We start from the raw sequence: 16,726 nt of genomic DNA on the forward strand, positions 1-16,726 counted from the left end.
GTTCTATTCAAAGTCCTACCACCTGTCAGTATACTAGTCATTAGGCTGAGGTCAGTACTTCAACTGACTAGGTTGGATCTTCAACTGACTAGGTTGAAGTACTGACCTCGCAGCGGAAGGGCTTGTATCCGCAGGTGTAGCTCTCTCCTCGGGCCAGACGCGGGTGGCTCTGGCCACTGCTGCAGTACACACAGGAGCCACCGGAGTCTGGGTGCTTCTCCTTCATGTGGGCCTCCAGGGTCTGCTGGTACTTGTAATGCCAGTTGCACTTGGGACACTTGAGTGTCTTGCATGAGTTGCGCGAGTGCATCATGGTCATGTGTCCGCCCAGGGACCGCGAGGAGCCCAGGACGGTGTCGCATTTGGGGCATTCCACCCCACTTCCTCCAGGCCCATGGTTCTGAGGGCACTCACCGCCACCGCCCATTTCACAGGACCCCCCTGGGTGGGGGTGTGGGTGAGAGTGGGAGTGGGCTGAGGGGTGGAGGTGGTGGTGGTGATGGTGCAGGTGGTGATGGTGCAGAAGGGCTCCGCTGTCCTCCTCTCCCTCTGCCGGGCAATCATTTGGTTCAGGAGCTGTGGCACTATCTCGATTGGCACTTTCGTCGGCGGCGGTGGCGTTGGAGGCCAGAGGTGAGGAGGTGCCCGCGGCGACGTCCTCGCTCCCTCTGTTGGCTGCAGCCGCCATCGCCATGGGGACAGTGGGCCCCTGGCAGTTAAAGCTCAGAGGGAGCTCCGAGGTCCTCCCCCCACCGTCTGCCGCCGAGCCCTCTTCCCTGACAGAGGAAGAAGAAGTGGAAGCTGGGGCTTTGCTGTTGAGCGTGGGGCTGGCTGCAGATGGGCAGGCAGTAGGCTGGAGAGCGCTACTAGGTATTAATAAAGGAGATTTGGAAATGCTTTGGTTTGAGACAGCCGGTTTCCCCACTTCGCCACCACCACTGCTACTGTTACCAACACAGGCCAGCGGAGTTCCTTCTTCCTCCACCTCGTCTTCCTCTTCCTCTAATAACAGTTCCTCCTCTTCCTCCGAGCCCCCCTCCTGGCTAGCCAAGCATACCTTGCCTTCTCGCCCCTCCTTGTCCCCACGCTCCCGCCTGCGGATCCCCTCTTTCCCAGCAGGCCCCTCTGTTCTCCCTCCCTGCTTGGGCAGGGTGTTGGAGTCTTTGGCAGGGCCTGGGGTTGAGGTAAGAGCAGGTGCTTTGGGGTTGCCCAACCCCCCAAGAGAGAGGAGGGAGCCTTGCTGCTGCTGGAGGCCAGAGGAATCAGAGTCTTTGTTCAGGAGGGCCTCGCTGCCCCCACTGCTGCTCTCTGCCTCCAGGTGGATCCCACTGAACGTGCCATAGAAGCTCTGGCCAGAGTTCATGGGGACCATGGTGGAGGGTGCCGGCATAGGAGAGCTCTTGTTTTTTGGTTCCAGGAAGCTGATGAGGGGCTCTTTGTCCTTCCCGATGCCCTGGATGATGGCAGACGCCTTATTGTCCCCCAGCAGCCGCCTCTCGTCCTCACACAGGGTCATGCGGTGGTCGTGGACGGCATGAGTGGCGAAAGACCGCGGGTAGCCAAAGGACAGTTTGCAGAGAAAACACATGAGGATGGGCTTTCCCTTGCCATAGAGGGCCAGCCCATCAAATTTGGAGAAATCCACGTTGTTGGGAACATCTTTGGATACGCAGGACTTCTTGGCAGACCCGTCACTGTTCAGGTAATCCTTGTTGCTTTTGTGCCGCACATCGAAGACGCGGAAACTGTGCAGGACAGGACTGAGGCCTGCCAGGGTGGAGGTATTGGGGAAACCTTGGTCTGAGGAACCAAACCACTTCCCGAAGGACGAGGCTATGTGGAACGTGTTGATGATCTGAGGGTACACCGAGGATGAGGTCCCAGCAGGTTCCCCCGGCTTCCCCGCCACGGGGAGAGAGTTTGTGGGGAGCAGGCCGGGCACAGCACCCCCTCCGCTTTGGATCAGCTGGCTGAGACTCTCAACAATGTAGGCCGAGCCGTCCGGCTGGTAGACTATCTCTCCAGCCAGGTTCTCCACATCACTGCTCTCCTCTTCCTCCTCCTCCTCTCCTTCCTCACTCCCGCTCTCTGCCACACCCCTTTGTCGGTTGGGCTGCTGGCGTAGCAGCGTGGGCATGCCCCCTCCTCCAGGAGCTATGGGTACTCCGGGGAAGGGCTGCAGACTTGGGAAACAGCTGTCGATCTCCATCTCATCCAAGTCCTCCAATTCTTCTTCTTCCTCTCCGCAGCTCACTCCCTCCTGCTCCTCGTTGAGCTCCTCTCTTCTGGGGTGCAGCTGGCCTGAGGCGGAGCTGTCGCTGTGGGCCAGGGGTGGGGTCCGGGTGGGATGCTGCTGCTGCTGTGGCTCTCTCACAGAGGGGTAGGGTGCAGAGAGAGACAGGGGCTCCAGGGAAGAGGGCTGGCTGCTGGGAGGGACCTGCGAGTTAGAGTGATCGTTCCAGGTCTGCAGAGGGTAATGCTGCTGCTGCTGTTGCTGGGAGGTGGTGGAGGAGCCGAGCCCATCGTCTGTCCCAGAAACCACGGGAGACTCACAGCTGTCCATGCTGATGCCTACATGAGGTGTTCATCGCATCCAGGCCTGAAGACACAGAGAGAGAAGAGAGAGAGAGAGAGATTGGTAAGAGACTCTAATGGTAATGAATATATGAAAGGACCATGGTTATCAACAAGGACACTCTTCCTAAACTTGTATAAACTTCTTTCATAAACATAACCCATAGCATTGTTCTCATCCTAAGTACTTCCATATTTTCCCCTCCCCTAATGCACTCTTCACGTAAGGTGGGATAAAAAGCACCTTCATCAAAGGAACATCTATCTATAGAACCCAGGCGAGAAGAACACATTTAATGTATAGTGCATCGGGTGAGAGCCAAAAGTGTGAGATCTAATTAGGTAAACGACAGAGGGCTCATTATGTTAGATTAGGTACTTAAACACAATACCTGAGACGAGCACTAATAAGTCGTCCCACGATTCATCTTCCTGCCATATCAGGAAGTTACCATCTTTTATCTTCACCTTCCAAACAACACCCCTAATCTTACATTCTCAAAATCCTACATCCGTTTTTAATTAACTTCCAGTCAGAAAGAGGGAGAAACAGGCCTAACTTAATGGATAAAATAGATTCATTGTGCGATAATTAGACACAGAGAAAGCACCCATCAGGACATGATACATTTACATAACTAGAGAAGAAGTGAAGGGTACTGCTGATAACTTTACAGCCATTTTACAGCCCTCTCCCTTCCTACTGAAATAAGAGAAATCATGCATAGAAAAACACATCACCCACTCCTCTCTCGTTGAGTGCACACAACGCAGTATGCAACGCAGGTAATTACTTGTATCCTCGCATACACACTCTCACAAAGAGGAGGAGAGGAAAAAAGGCTATGTTTTCAGTAAAGCCCAAAATACACCAGCTGGGTTGGGACTAAAATGCAGCTGTGTTTAGATCTGGCATCCACCTCCTCGGTCAGCCTGGATTCAAACACTCCAGCCATCCTCTGCCTCTGAAAGAATAAATGGGAGCTGTGCTTTCAGGAGCTGGCCATGCCCTGAGCACCAGTGGCCCAGCAATACACAGGCCACAATTTAGAGTGGCGAGGAGATAAAATGATAGCGCAAGATACTGCTGAGCTAATAATTGTATTAAAGGGATGCAGGCAGCATTGATTAAAGGGGGGCGACCGGGCTGAAACCAATAACTCTGGCCTGCCCTTTAACCCAGCCAGTACTGAATATTACATGAGCAAAGTTTCCCGGCACCATGCTCAGCCCAGCCGCCATGTCCCGGCTGATTAGCACATTCGCTGCCGCCACTTGATTTATTTACTTATTTACTTAAGGATGCAAATTCTAGCTGTGATCAGACCGTGTGTCTCTACCCCACCCCCTACCATATTAACTACAGAGGGCCGGCCCACACTGGAGAGATTGAAAATGTCTGCCTCGCTCTTCATTAATGTCTGATAGAAACTACCCCCACTCTATATGCACTTATGCTACTCAAACAACGGGCCGAGTCTTTTAGCATGCACCTTCGCATTTTGACTGGATTTTCTAATTATGACCGTCTGCCTTGACTGGAGGAGTGAATTCTAATCAGGTGTAATTAATGCACATGATTGGTTTGATAAGAAACCTCATATTGTATGTTTAACTGCATTATCTGAACGTAATGAAGGCAAGGCGGGTGTAGTAGTTGCAGGATCTTCCACTGAAAACAGTGAAGGTAGGCAACCATTTTGTGTCAGCCCATGTCCACCTGCTTTCATTGTTTGTACTCCACACAGACAGAGCCACACTGATGACCTCTCTGTTGCTTTGCATTCAGAATGAAAGATAGTAGGCTTATTAAGAGGATTACTTGATCCAGACAGACATGATTTGTAGCTGGCTGCCATATTGAGAGGGGATAGTAACCTGGTCAGTCTGCATTTACTCTCTGCTCCATTACTAAGAGAACTCTAGGCACTCTGCAGACATTTCAACCAAATGGACTGAGGTAGAGGAAACCACAGTGAATTCATTGTTTTCTCTCCAAAAAATCCATGCCTTACAGACAAATAATGTAACTCATTCATTCATTAAACAAAGGATACCTGGATCATATTTTGCAGCTAACCACAAAAAAAGGAACAAACTTTCCTGTGGGTGATTTGTCTAATGAGAAGACGTAGCAATGAGATGAGCACCCATCCTGTCTGAACATGGATCTCCTTCACACCTTTTCCTGTAATCTGTTGTTCCATCAGCCCCTCCTCCAGATTCCACTGCCTGTCCTGACCATGCCCCGAACACTGTGCCCACATCACTACCTGCTACATGGGGCGTCTAGCTAGCCCACAGAGGAGTGGGGTGGAAAAACACACAGCACACCAGCCTAAACTACTACTTTACATCCCTCATTCACTACATTTCTCCAGTCCTGTCCAGTATCCCTCCATGGCTCTCAGAGTCTAAACAGCGGTGCTAGCATGTAGCTACTGTATAACTGTATGTGTGTGAACTATGCATCTATTAGCATCACGCCCTTGTAATGTGTCTAAAGCAATTAGAGTGGGAGAGGAGAGGAGGATGACCCCTGGCCAGTGATGGAGGCTGAGCCGTGGCCTGAGCCAGCTCAGCGTGTCCACTGCTTACTAGAAAACAGGATTGCTCTTTAAAATCAAGATGGTCTAATTCAATAACCTGTGGTGGTTACTGATGTGCAATGGGATTGTCTGGAGTCGGAGAGTCACAGATGGGCTGGCTGATACAAAGCTATCTCCCTGTTTGTCTTTAGGAGGTCTGCTCGCTAAGCGACACCTAAGCTTGAATCTTTCAAAGGCACTAAATGAGGGAGATGGACTGACGGACAGGAGCGCTGGAAGGGCAAAGAGGGAAGTATGGGGCAAAGTGTCTCTGTGCTATAATAAACACATATTAAAAGGATGAATCATGCCAGTAAAGGTAGTACTGCCTGCAGTATGTTAACATTAACGCCCAAGGTTAGGTACTGTACTATGCAAATGACTTGGACTTTTCCTTTGCATATTGGTATCTGAGCTGCTGCTAAAGGAAAACAACAGGATTCCTGCCATGGCCTGTGCTTTCCAACCCTGTCCTTGTGTTCTCCCCCCCCCCCCTCTCTCGCTCTCTCTCCCTCCTTCCCCGGGCCCACTGGGCTGAGAGACAAACAATAAGCAGCCAAAACAATCCTCAACTCACAATAAGAGATAATCAGAGGGAAGAAAAGCATGGATTCCTGGACTCTGGGAGAAAGGGAGGGAGGGAGCATGTCCATACACACTACACAGGGCCTGGCCATAGGGGGCAGTCCTCCCACCCATCCTCACACCTCTTCTACAGAAGTCAAATGCCAGACCCTCTTTCTCCTGTCTCTGACTTAGAGGCATAAAACACATTATGTTCTCGTCCCCCACCTTAACAGAGCAGATAAGGTTGAGCCTATTGAAAGGGCCCAGGTCCTAATGAACCCTGTCAGAGAATGGATCTGGTTGTCATTTTGCAGGGATGGAAAATGAGATAAGTTTTTATTTATGGGCCCTTTCATTATGTGGGATTTACCGGCCAAGCCAGAGAGGAATTAAAGGCTAAGGATTCATCTTATTATAAGCATGCACAATCACCTGCCTGGGGGCCAGGCCTCCAGAGAACCAGGGAGAACCAGGGTCTCCTGGGGAATTAACTCTGGCCCAGCCCCAGCCCCAGCTGAGAACACCCCCATCGGGCTTGGACCTGAACCCCACCTTACCCCCCTCCATCTACACCTAGTCCACAGCCTTTCTAGCTGAGGGGAGACCATTCACCCCATGAACCCCCCAAAAAGCCACTAGACCCCCCCCCCCTCCCCATCTCCCATTGTCCTTCAGGAGGGCTGTCTGTGTTTGAGTCTGAGCCATCTCACAGAGCCTCGGCCTGGCCAGCCACCGCAGGGTATGGGTGCTTATTGGAAAATCAATGGTGTAAATGCTAAGCAAGTTACAGGAAAATGTGGGAAGGAAGGCTTCTTATTGATAAATCAGGGAGGGCCTTTGATGTTGCACAGGGGACGTGCTTATCGATGGGGGAACCATTGTAGTCCTCAGGCAGAATGAACAGGGGCTCTTCTCCAAGGCTTGCCCCAATTAAACAATGAAATGTATGCATACATCTCACTCTTTACCTTAAGTCCATGGTAATGCCCAACATAAGGCATGTATTACCCTTATGCCTAAGCCTTAGATGGTGGGATCTTCCTAAGGGACTGCATTGAGGCACAGGCTGCTTCTCTCCTTCTCGCCGCCTCGGCTTTACACCGGCTGTCCCTATCACCCCCAGACCAATTTCCTCTACTATATACAGTACTAACATCTAGGCCAATTAGTTTTTACACAATTAACAAAATATGTTACTGTGCTAATTAAGTATGATTCCTAACACAGTACATCAAAGTGTTTCAAATCAGGCCAGTGTTATTCTTTTCTCTGTGTACTGTAAACTTCCTCCCTCTCCTCCTCCCTCTCCTCCTCCCTCTCCTCTCCTCCCTGTGAGTGTATAATACAGACACAAGGATGCTCCAGTGCTGCTCCTACTTCAGGAGGCAAAAAGTCACCTCAGGTCGATGGCACTCAGTCTGTAAACAGGGCTTCCCGTAAAATCAATGATCTTCAGTTGGAGCTATCAGTCTGTGGAACAGAAATAGCCGTGTCTGTGTCAAGACCGAGGCTGAGGCTAGGGCTCTGGCTGGGTAGGAGAGAGGGGAGTATAGTGGTGTGTGTGTGGGGGGGGGGTCAGTGTAGTGTGGCTGGGAGTACTGTACATCAAGCAGCTGATAGCAGGGCTATCTGAGGCATGCTGCATCTGTCATGGATGTGGGCCAAACTACAATTCCTAGCATGCATCACTGCAGTTACAAAACATTTCCTGCCAAAATTCTGGAATGAGATGAAGATTGGGCCAAAAATGGCCCTGCTGACTACTATATGGCACAGTAAAACACCCTAGAGGTGTACTGGTGTACTGCAGGCCATTCTGTATCACAGCATTAATGCCTGTCACCATTCAGCTCTTACACTGCTTTTCTTTGGCCAGAGAAAGTATGAACAAATTGATTTTGTAGTGTCAATTGCCTCCTTTGTTCATGGACTCGAAATAGAACCTTGAAAATGCTGTTATCGTTTACGCAACATCATCAGATTCTCTTAATCCATTCCGTGTTGCACAACAGAGGTGTACTGATTTGAACAAAGTGGCAGGGCTGTGATATAGGTCCTGACAGTCTGAACAACCGCACCAATCAGACAGCAGGTAGGTTCAAAGCCTTCCAGAACGGATTGGAACGTGGCGGCAGAGTGTCTCCTCACTTTTGGAGGGTGCGATGGAAACAGTGTGGTGTGTAATTAGATGTAGTTCATTAACTGTGGGTTAATTACTCAGTTGTGGAGAAAGAGCTGGTGGGGTGGCAAAGCGAAGGGAAGCAGCGAACACACAGCAGGAAGCTCCCAGTCTCCCGCCAATTAGCAGGCAGCATGGGGGGGCCGTTGAGCTGTGGCAGACGGAGTACAAATGAGAGAAACCTCACATCATCTCACTCACACCACAGAGAGGGAGAGGGGGAGCAGACTGAATACATTCAGATTAAAAATGCATACTGTTAGACATTGGTTTTCCTCGCTGTGTTGTTTTTGTTAAGCGATCCGTTTGCACAAAAGCCACATTGTATGCAATCATCTTTAATTGATCTGTGACCTTGGACTCCAGATTACGGAGGAGCATGCGAGTTTCTGCAAAGTGTCAGGTAAAAAATGAAACAGAGAAGACACTGTTTTAATAACTACAAAAATAACTTCTTGTTACAGCAGCCGCGAGCTATCTTTCTTTTTTAACAAACCATAGTGGATGTTGGCGCTGTGTTATTTCCATGCGATGTCCCCAGTGGTTCGTTTAGATAAAGCTTTGTGTTCAGTAAACGCATAAATTATCTCTGAGATAAAGTTATTGATGTATAATCAGAGATGGGCGATCATGCTCACACCGCAAAAACCTACGTAGGCCCCCAGGCAACCTGCTGCACAGAGCAGGCACAGCATGCGCCACAACACAGCAGGAGGGTCCTGAGTTAGCAGGAGCATGTGTGTGTGTGTATGTGTGTAGGCCCTCCTTTACCTGCTAACAGAGGCTAACAAACACCAGGCTGATCAGTTAATTACACTTCCACCCTCTCTGCCCCAGTTCAGACAGACAGACAAGCAGGCTAAGTTGACTGATTAGTGATGGTCTTGTATAAAAAGTACTCCTATTCCATAGCATGCTGTGAACATTTTGTCATTGGGGTTAGGGGGGAATGCACAGGGACACTGGGGACACCTCCCTTATCTCACCTCATTTGCTCACATTGTATATAGACTTATTTTTCTACTGTATTATTGACTGTATGTTGGTTTATTCCATGTGTAACTCTGTGTTGTTGTATGTGTCGAACTGCTTTGCTTTATCTTGGCCAGGTCGCTGTTGTAAATGAGAACTTGTTCTCAACTTGCCTACCTGGTTAAATAAAGGTGAAATAAAATAAATACATACAAATCCAGAGCCCAGTGGAAAGGTTAGTCTGGCACTAATCAATCAGACGACATCATGATTACCCATCCTACCCATCCTACCCATCCTACCCATTCCTACCCACTCCTACCCATTCCTACCCACTCCTACCCACTCCTACCCATTCCTACCCATCCTACCCACTCCTACCCATTCCTACCCATCCTACCCACTCCTACCCACTCCTACCCATCCTACCCACTCCTACCCATTCCTACCCATCCTACCCACTCCTACCCATCCTACCCACTCCTACCCATTCCTACCCATCCTACCCATCCCTACCCATCCCTACCCATTCCTACCCACTCCTACCCATTCTACCCATTCCTACCCATCCTACCCACTCCTACCCACTCCTACCCATCCTACCCACTCCTACCCACTCCTACCCACTCCTACCCATCCTACCCACTCCTACCCACTCCTACCCATCCTACCCAATCTACCCACTCCTACCCATCCTACCCATTCCTACCCATCCTACCCATCCCTACCCACTCCTACCCACTCCTACCCATTCCTACCCACTCCTACCCATTCTACCCATTCCTACCCACTCCTACCCATTCCTACCCACTCCTACCCATCCTACCCACTCCTACCCACTCCTACCCATCCTACCCATTCTACCCATTCCTACCCATTCCTACCCATTCTACCCATTCCTACCCACTCCTACCCGTCCTACCCATTCCTACCCATTCCTACCCATTCTACCCATTCCTACCCATCCTACCCATTCCTACCCATCCTACCCATTCCTACCCATCCTACCCATCCTACCCACTCCTACCCACTCCTACCCATCCTACCCATCCTACCCATCCTACCCATTCCTACCCATCCTACCCCCTCCTACCCTCTCCTACCCATCCTACCCATTCCTACCCATCCTACCCATTCCTACCCACTCCTACCCATCCTACCCATCCTACCCACTCCTACCCATTCCTACCCATCCTACCCACTCCTACCCACTCCTACCCACTCCTACCCATTCCTACCCATCCTACCCACTCCTACCCATTCCAGGGAAGATCAGCTTAGAAGAGACTCCCAGAGAGAGAGAGAGAGAGAGATAAGACAACTCCCTAGTCCAAGCTTCCTCCACTCCCCACTCACAGATCCGCTCACCTTTCCAACCAAAGGTCAAAGGTCAGCGGGGCACGGGGAGATGTTTCTGATCAAAGTCTGCCGGCCTTTTATTCATTTTCACTAATTATGAAATCTCCCCCTGTTTAAATATGAGGGAAGCAGGCCTTCTCTCCAGAGAGGATGGAAGTTAAATGTGCTAACTACAGGGCCTTTGGAGCCTTCAACTTCTCTGTTTTCACTCAGTCCATTTCATTTGGTTGCAACAGGATGAGGGTGGAAGGGGGGGAAAGAGGACTGACCGCAAGAAGCGCAGGACTGTTTTAGTGTTATAGGCGCTTAGATGCTTGTAAACGATAGGCAGCCATGTATAGAGCAGGACTGAATGGAATGAGAGAGGATCCCACATAGTTGTTCTATGAGGTGAGACGCTGGTCTGAGAGTGTCTTTACATGCTAAACAGTCATAGCTGCAGAAAAACTGTATCGTAAAGAAAAACTGCTGCTCAACTAAATCACATTTTGTTGTAGTCCACCCACCCACCCACCCACCCACACCCCCACACACACACACACACACACACACACACATTTTTCCTGCAGGCCTGCAGTAAAGGCAAGCCGACCGCAAACACGGTTGTTAAGATGATCAATACCATTGAAATATTAAACCTTAAGAAGCCACATTATTGATTGGGAGGCCGATGATAAAACTGTTTATTATCATAATCGTAAGGCTCTATGTAAACGTTTTGGAGAGGACTTCAGCTGTCCAGCTACTGGAGACTGGGACTAGACTTCTTGACCCCCACTACCCCCCAGGCCCCTAGCCCCCTCTACCTCCCAGCCAGCTCCCCTATCCTGTCCGGCCCATCCTAAACCCTAGGGATGAGGGGATAGTGGTGGACAAGGAAAACTCATTACCACACTACTTCTCGTCCCATTAAGGACGGCTGGGTGAAAGTCTGATCAGCATACCCAGCCTGTGTTGACAGGGACAGCTCCTGTCCTTCCTCCTCCACCACCCTTACAGCCAACAGTGGCCCAGGCTGGGAGGTCGGTTATTCTGGGCTGTGGCGTGACAGATCCCTAACGGCACCAGGAGTCAGGCTAGCCTAGACGTTTTGGAGAGATCCCCCACACTGGGGATCAGGGCCTGACAGACAGTGGGGGACAGGGATAACGCGCCTTTAATCCTGGGCCGCACCATGTAATCTGGAAAACAAATACCTTTGTAATGACCCAGGCCTGCACCTGGTAAAACACAGGGATCGCTGGCACCTGGAATTAGACAAATATTCTCAGAAGAGCATTCTTAAAGGGACACACTCTCTTTCTGGAACACCCTGAAGGGGCACGAAACACACGCCAACACATCCATGCGAACAGAGGGAGACATGGGGAGAGGCCTGAAGGCTTACTGTGAGTCTCGCTTTCTCACGCTTTCTCTCTCACACACACACACACACACACACACACACACACACACACACACACACACACACACACACACACACACACACACACACACACACACACACACACACACACACACACACACACACACACACACACACACACAGGTATGGACTGTTGAGGGGCTTTGAGCAAAACTAGTGTGCAAGGCCTCATACCTTTTAGTATATTACATAGACACAAGTGGTTAAGCTGTGACAATAAGCCAGCTATATGAAGGCCAGGGAAGCTCAGATCTGGTCCACCCACAGGGCTATTTAGGGATATCAGGGGGACAATGAAGGAGGGAGCTGGAGGGTTACATAGAGCTTCCAGGACTAGCAGACAATGGCTGAAGCAGTGCCACCAGACAGACTGGGGGTTCGGCCCAGTGTTTTGTTAAGAGTTTAAACCTGAGGAGGGTGATAAGATAACCGTTTAGATGGCATGTGAAGGCAAAATGACCAAGAAACCTGAGTGGGTGACAGCTGTCTGGGGGTGAGAGCTGAGACCTGGACTAATGTGTGGAGAATGATGTCTAAGGAATGGACACTTAAACTACAATCTCTTTCTACACATCAGAATGAAAGATGGGCTGAGGCATATGATCCTACATACATAGACACGTAGTCATGCACCCTAGCATTGACACACACACACGCACGCACGCACGCACGCACGCACGCACGCACGCACGCACGCACGCACGCACGCACACACACACACACACACACACGCACACACACACACACACACACACACACACACACACACACACACAGAGAGAAAGCAGAGTAGGGATTAGAGGGTGTTCCAGTGAAACCATTCTGTGGAAATGATTTCTTTGCAGAAAAAAGGCATGAAAGCCAATGGTGACCCAGCCTCTAATTCTAGAGCGGGATATCCTCAATAAATAATTACAGGGTTCTTTTGAAGACCCTGCACAGCCTCTCCATTCACTCTCCACTACACATTTGCTAAAGTCATTAATGACAAAGATTTGAAAAAGAAAAAAAGAAAATCTTTCTGGTACACAAATACTTATTTTATGAGGCCAGGCCTGAATTCCTGTCTGCTTAGTTGAAGCTCTTATGCTGGGAAAGAGCTGTGCTCGTTTTAAACAATAAACCTCGAGGGAGAACTCATTTCTGCAGCTTTCCCCTCCTTTAAAGAATTATGGAGCGTTAATAAAGTTAAAGGAATAATGTGTCCTGTGCTTAAATAGAAGGAAGCGAAGGAGGAGTGTTGGGACACTCAACGTCCGGGCATTTGGAGAAAACAAAGACGAGAGAACAGACCCAGAGTTAGCCAGAAATGTGAAGGCCGCTCCATTTTGAAAGAATAACTCAGGAGTGGGAGTTGGCTGGGACTGCCAGGGAGAATTAAAGAGATGCACTAGTGATCCCACTGGCGCGTAATGCCTGGCTATTCTCATACAACACTGGACTACAGCTCCAATTAGGTACCCGTGCTCACACTTAGTGACAGGCTATTTTTACATGGAGCTATGCAGCTTCCCAGGCTAGTGAGGCTACCCAGGCTATTTCTCACTGGAGACATAAATAAAGAGGAGATGACAGCTGAAATAACAGTCGTCATATCCGGATCCCTTTCATTTTCAACTGGGACTTTTGGGCGACTACTATCTGCCATTTCTTGTCTAGTTCCATTTAAATGATGAATGTTAAGGGAGGATACTGCAGTTGGAACTATGAGAAGGTGCATTGGGACTATATGTCTCTGGAGAGTCAAGGCCATTCAGCACCTGTCTACCTACAGATGGTACACTTCATCGTTAACAGTGTGGCAGTTTATACACAGAACACTCATAAATCATATCTTGATGCAATCATCGTGTTAGAAAAGGTTCAAAACCTGCCCCACGGTCTACAAGGACAGAAGCCAAGTTAAACTTTGAGAGGTGACGCGCATTCCTTCAGAGCAGAGCAGCGATGAGGAACTGTCAACAGAGGAAGAGGGAAGAAAAACACAAAGAGAAAACAAGTTGTTAAGTGTGTAACAAGGTGGCCTGGAGGGCGGCGCTGAAAGAAGCCTCGACGCTCTGCGTTCAGGAGTGTTAGAACATCAAACAACATTTTAGTCTCCGTGGAAAACTGCAGCTATGCAAAAACAATTCAAGGAGTAAAGCAGAACTGAACTCATTCACAACCGTTCCTAATGTAACCATACCAAAACATGTAGCCGGATTGTGTTGAAGATGGCTGAGGAGCTGTGAGATTCCCAGACAGACAGGCCCAGCAGCCAACTGCAGTCCAGGCCAGGCCAGGGCTGAACCCCAGACCTCCTGAGGGACCTGACTCACAATACCCAGGGTGGGAACAACTGACTGCCAACAGCAGAGACAGAATGACCCGCTCATAAAACAAAACACTAAACAATGGACCAGTCTCATCTGGCTAATGTCCTAACGGCCTGGGATGCCTGTTCTGCTCTGCTCTGGTCTGGTCCTGGGGTAATATCTATCTATGTATCAGGACCGGAGGAGAACGGACCCCTGGGACTGCTACTGGAGCCGGGAGGGAGGGAGAGAGGGCGTCTCTCAGTAGTGATCCCTCTAGAAGGGAGACAGTGGGGGGTGAGGAGGGGTGAGGAGGGGTGAGGAGGACACCACAGGGCCCTGATAGGCGGCTGGGGGGAAAGCCGACACCGCACTGAAAAACATAAGACGATCAAAGTTGTTGGCACGTCAACTCTCACAGACAAGCCGGGTATTGTGATGGCTGCCAGGGCTCAGAGATTGATGCCTGGGCTGGAAATTCACACACAGTCCCTCAGCCTCTGTGGGTGGGGGGAGAGAGAGAGCGAGAGAGAGAGAGCAAGAGAGAGAGAGAGAGAGAGAGAGAGAGAGAGAGAGAGAGAGAGAGAGAGAGAGAGAGAGAGAGAGAGGGGGGTGGGGGGTATAGAGAGAGAGAGGAGGGGGACAGAGCGAGAGGGAGGAAATGGAGAGAGAGAGAGAGAGGGGGAGGGAAACAGAGAGAGAGAGAGGAAACAGAGAGACAGGAAGAAAAACAGCCTGATATTGTAAGACGCATGACAAGTGTTTGTGAGTCCCCTCTTCCTCCTCTCCCTCTATTCGTTGGGCCTGATCTAGGCGGTGGGTGGAGTGACAACCAGCCAGGCAGGCCAAGCTGAGGGGCCGTGGACTGTGGCTGTGTTTGAGAAAGAGCAGAGTCCTGCCCCTAGTCTCCATACACACACTGAAGCCCAAGCTGAGGGGCCGTGGACTGTGTTTGAGAAAGAGCAGAGTCCTGCCCCTAGTCTCCATACACACACTGAAGCCCAAGCTGAGGGGCCGTGGACTGTGTTTGAGAAAGAGCAGAGTCCTGCCCCTAGTCTCCATACACACACTGAAGCCCAAGCTGAGGGGCCGTGGACTGTGTTTGAGAAAGAGCAGAGTCCTGCCCCTAGTCTCCATACACACACTGAAGCCCAAGCTGAGGGGCCGTGGACTGTGTTTGAGAAAGAGCAGAGTCCTGCCCCTAGTCTCCATACACACACTGAAGCCCAAGCTGAGGGGCCGTGGACTGTGTTTGAGAAAGAGCAGAGTCCTGCCCCTAGTCTCCATACACACACTGAAGCCCAAGCTGAGGGGCCGTGGACTGTGTTTGAGAAAGAGCAGAGTCCTGCCCCTAGTCTCCATACACACACTGAAGCCCAAGCTGAGGGGCCGTGGACTGTGTTTGAGAAAGAGCAGAGTCCTGCCCCTAGTCTCCATACACACACTGAAGCCCAAGCTGAGGGGCCGTGGACTGTGTTTGAGAAAGAGCAGAGTCCTGCCCCGAGTCTCCATACACACACTGAAGCCCAAGCTGAGGGGCCGTGGACTGTGTTTGAGAAAGAGCAGAGTCCTGCCCCTAGTCTCCATACACACACTGAAGCCCAAGCTGAGGGGCCGTGGACTGTGTTTGAGAAAGAGCAGAGTCCTGCCCCTAGTCTCCATACACACACTGAAGCCCAAGCTAAGGGGCCGTGGACTGTGTTTGAGAAAGAGCAGAGTCCTGCCCCTAGTCTCCATACACACACTGAAGCCCTTGTTCCCCTTGGCTCTCCCGCCTTAATGAAATGGCCACATGCCGTCCTCTCCTCTCACTCTCCACCGCTCCCCTCATCCCGCTCCCTGCACTGCCTGCCCACTGCAGCACCTGTTAGATATAAATCAGCCCTACTGAGCTGTATTTGGGAAGTGAGGCATTAAGCATGACACAACCTGTCAAAGTTCAGATCGTACCGACCGCAACATCTAGTTGAACCGCTGCGGAGCAGACCCGAACCAGATACCGGGCCCAGCCCTGCCTCTCTTATCTCCTGCCTTCCAGCACCACATGACATGCCTGCCACATCTGGCTCCCAGCTGGGCGGCCCGCCGAGCGCAGCTAGCCGAGCCAGGGAGAGGAGAGAAACACTACAGCACCCACGCTCCACAGGGAGAACTACAGCTCCAGCACCATCTTAGAACAGTCACTGGTCCTCCACCTATAGCCAATTCAATGCTCTTTATTTGTTCGTGGTTTGAATCTTATCTCATTGGTGAGGGCTGTGGGCACAGTGCAGGATATTACTATTGCTCCCGAGTGACTGGCTTCTATTTCAGACAGGCTAGATAAAAGTGTGTGTGTGTGTGTTGTGTCTGTGTGTGTGTCCTGCAGCCCTCTGCAGAGCTGAAGAATCTCAGTCACGTGTCAGCCTGGGGTCTGAAGGTCAAAGGCTGGAAGAGAACCCACACATTCCTCAGAGAACAGACACACATCTTCACTGAGCCGCTGTGTGTGCGCGTTTGTGTGTGTGTGTGTGTGTGTGTGTCCAACTAGCCTAGTTTTCCGCACTCCACCAGTCTACCCCAGGACCTAGCAGTTAAATATTAACCAAAGATGTTTTCACTCTGAACTTCACATGCGGTGCAGGGGGTAAGCAGTTCAGATGGAGAGAGGGAGAGTGAGAAAGACAAGGAGAGAGAGAGTAAAGAAAATATCATCTGCTAGGGATTTATTCCCGGGTTCCCTCAGAGAGGGGTGTATACTAAGATGTGGCTTGTTCTGTTTAGCTGG

General features: G+C 50.5%; 1 protein-coding gene across 7 annotated transcripts in view; it reads right to left on the reverse strand.

Annotated features, from left to right (window-relative positions):
- zfhx3b (zinc finger homeobox 3b) overlaps nt 1-16,726 on the reverse strand; it is a 261,030-nt gene that overhangs the window by 109,169 nt on the left and 135,135 nt on the right. For all 7 annotated transcript variants that reach the window (XM_045689152.1, XM_045689157.1, XM_045689156.1 and 4 more), the window contains one exon: nt 107-2,599. In XM_045689152.1, the coding sequence (XP_045545108.1) occupies nt 107-2,563 (2,457 nt within the window). In that variant the 5' untranslated portion in view covers nt 2,564-2,599. The remainder of the gene's footprint in view (nt 1-106; nt 2,600-16,726) is intronic.

The sequence above is a fragment of the Salmo salar genome, chromosome ssa11 (assembly GCF_905237065.1).
Source record: "Salmo salar chromosome ssa11, Ssal_v3.1, whole genome shotgun sequence".
In the NCBI taxonomy this organism is placed as follows: domain Eukaryota; kingdom Metazoa; phylum Chordata; class Actinopteri; order Salmoniformes; family Salmonidae; genus Salmo; species Salmo salar.